At 45.7% G+C, this 1,907-nt stretch overlaps 1 protein-coding gene across 1 annotated transcript; it reads right to left on the bottom strand.

Moving 5' to 3' along the window:
• Positions 1-42: 42 nt before the first annotated feature.
• Positions 43-1,698, bottom strand: LOC121965856 (post-GPI attachment to proteins factor 6-like; the record flags this gene model as incomplete). The annotated part of the gene is made up of 4 exons (XM_042515971.1): positions 43-185; positions 343-457; positions 1,132-1,228; positions 1,352-1,698. Coding segments are annotated over 4 exons (702 nt in total), but the record flags the coding sequence as incomplete, so codon positions are not given.
• Between the last annotated feature and the right edge of the window lie 209 nt (positions 1,699-1,907).

The following is a 1,907-nucleotide window of genomic DNA, read 5'->3' on the forward strand; positions in this document are numbered from 1 at the left end:
TGTGTGTGTGTGTGTGTGTGTGTGTGTGTGTGTGTGTCGTACCAGCCTTGCAGACACAGGCAGCGTACAGGTAGCTGTAGGACCTCAGCAGTCTACATTCACCGTATGTCCCACAGTCCTGCACACAGGCACTGATGAACACCTCTGGGACCACAGACACCAACGATGTATTACCACAGTCGCTGCTGCGAGAAAACACACACAGAGCGAGGATGCACAACGACAAAATGTCGTATTGTGCAGAAAATATTCAGAAATATTTCAGATAATTTTCAGATGGAGATGGAAATGCAGTGCGTGTGTGTGTGTGTGTGTGTGTGTGTGTGTGTGTGTGTGTGTTACCTGTTGCAGGTAAGCTGCAGGGTGAGGTACCATGTTGTTGACTGAGGAAAAGGCAGCCTGACCACAGCTTTGGGAGCACTGACATTCACACGAACACCGTATCCTCCAAACAGAGCTGCAGACACAAACATCACAAAGTCAAATTTCCTGAACCAATTACCGTAAAATTCAAATAAACGCTCAGTCCATTTTACTAGCTGGGTGTGGCTACACGTTTTGACAAATAAAGGCATGTCTCTGTTAGAGGCTCAGTCTGGTTTCCATGCAGGTCATTTGCATAGAAGTTTTTGTATGAATAAAATCAGGCTGCTGGAGTTAGTTAGCTGCTTAGATCACACATAAAAATTTGTATCTATGTCAGTCTTTGTGTTTTGTCTTTGTCAGGATGGTTATGCTACACACAATTCAACCGTTCAGTTAATTTTACTGACACCATGAGCACCAAAGGAGACGGTATCATCCACAAAGTAATCAATTAAGACACAAAAAAGAGATTAGTAGATGTAGAAGACTGTTTTTTAAAAAGGGGAGGAAAAATGTCCAGTGAATTAGATTCACAATTATCAAAATTACATATGTAAATGTGTGAATGCCTGTCAGTCTGTGTTTTGATTCCTCAGTGTGAATTTGATGCATGCTTTTTTAATTTCGTGTCCTCTCTATGTTACCTGCACCTGATCAGACGTAGCACTCATAATGTTGGTGTATATTTCTGTGTGCAGTGACAATAAAGGAATTCTTATCTACTGTATTCTACTCTAAATCAATAATTGCAGTTATCGGTGCTACCTGTGCGACAGGGTTGAGAGTGGTTGAGTTCGAGGACTGGAGCCCACGGAGAGAGACAGGCCACCACGCTGCTGCTGTTCCCCAGGGTCACATTAGTCTACAGACACACACACACACACACACACACATTAAAGTAAAACAGTATGAAATCTTAAGTTCTGTGTGTGTGTGTGTGTGTGTGTGTGTGTGTGTGTGTGTGTGGTAAATAAGTCGTCCTCACAGTGTTGAGTGTGAGCTGCAGGTTGAGCGTCCCTCCGGTGGCCTGTGTGTACAGCGGGTAGGTGAGCAGCGTGGGGTGTGTGTCTGTAACGCTGACATTGGGCCCGTTGACGGGCGTGAATCGGAGCGACAGAACGTCCACCTCCTCGTAGAGCACGGGGATGCTCCACACACACGCCGACGCCAGCAGTGGCGTGAGCAGTGACGCTGACTCGTTGCTGAAGGCGGCGCCGTCTGTAACCACGGAGCTGTTTCCCTCCGATGACGAGTTGGTGAAGCTGCTGTTGCTACGGAGCTTGTTGAGGTCGTCATCTGCTTTAAGGCCGACACTCTTTGGCTTACACCACACTGAGGCGTGCACACAGACACACACACACACAGACACACACAGACACACACAGACACACACACAGAACATAAAAACACACACGATTATAACAGGGGATGGGGGTCGTTAGATTTTATTGATAATGATACGATTATCGAGATTTCTTAATGATCCGAGTCTTTATCAGTGCCATTATCGATACTTTCTATTATTCAGTGGAAAGACGAGG

The sequence above is a fragment of the Plectropomus leopardus genome, unplaced genomic scaffold (genome assembly GCF_008729295.1).
Source record: "Plectropomus leopardus isolate mb unplaced genomic scaffold, YSFRI_Pleo_2.0 unplaced_scaffold21980, whole genome shotgun sequence".
NCBI classification, from domain to species: domain Eukaryota; kingdom Metazoa; phylum Chordata; class Actinopteri; order Perciformes; family Serranidae; genus Plectropomus; species Plectropomus leopardus.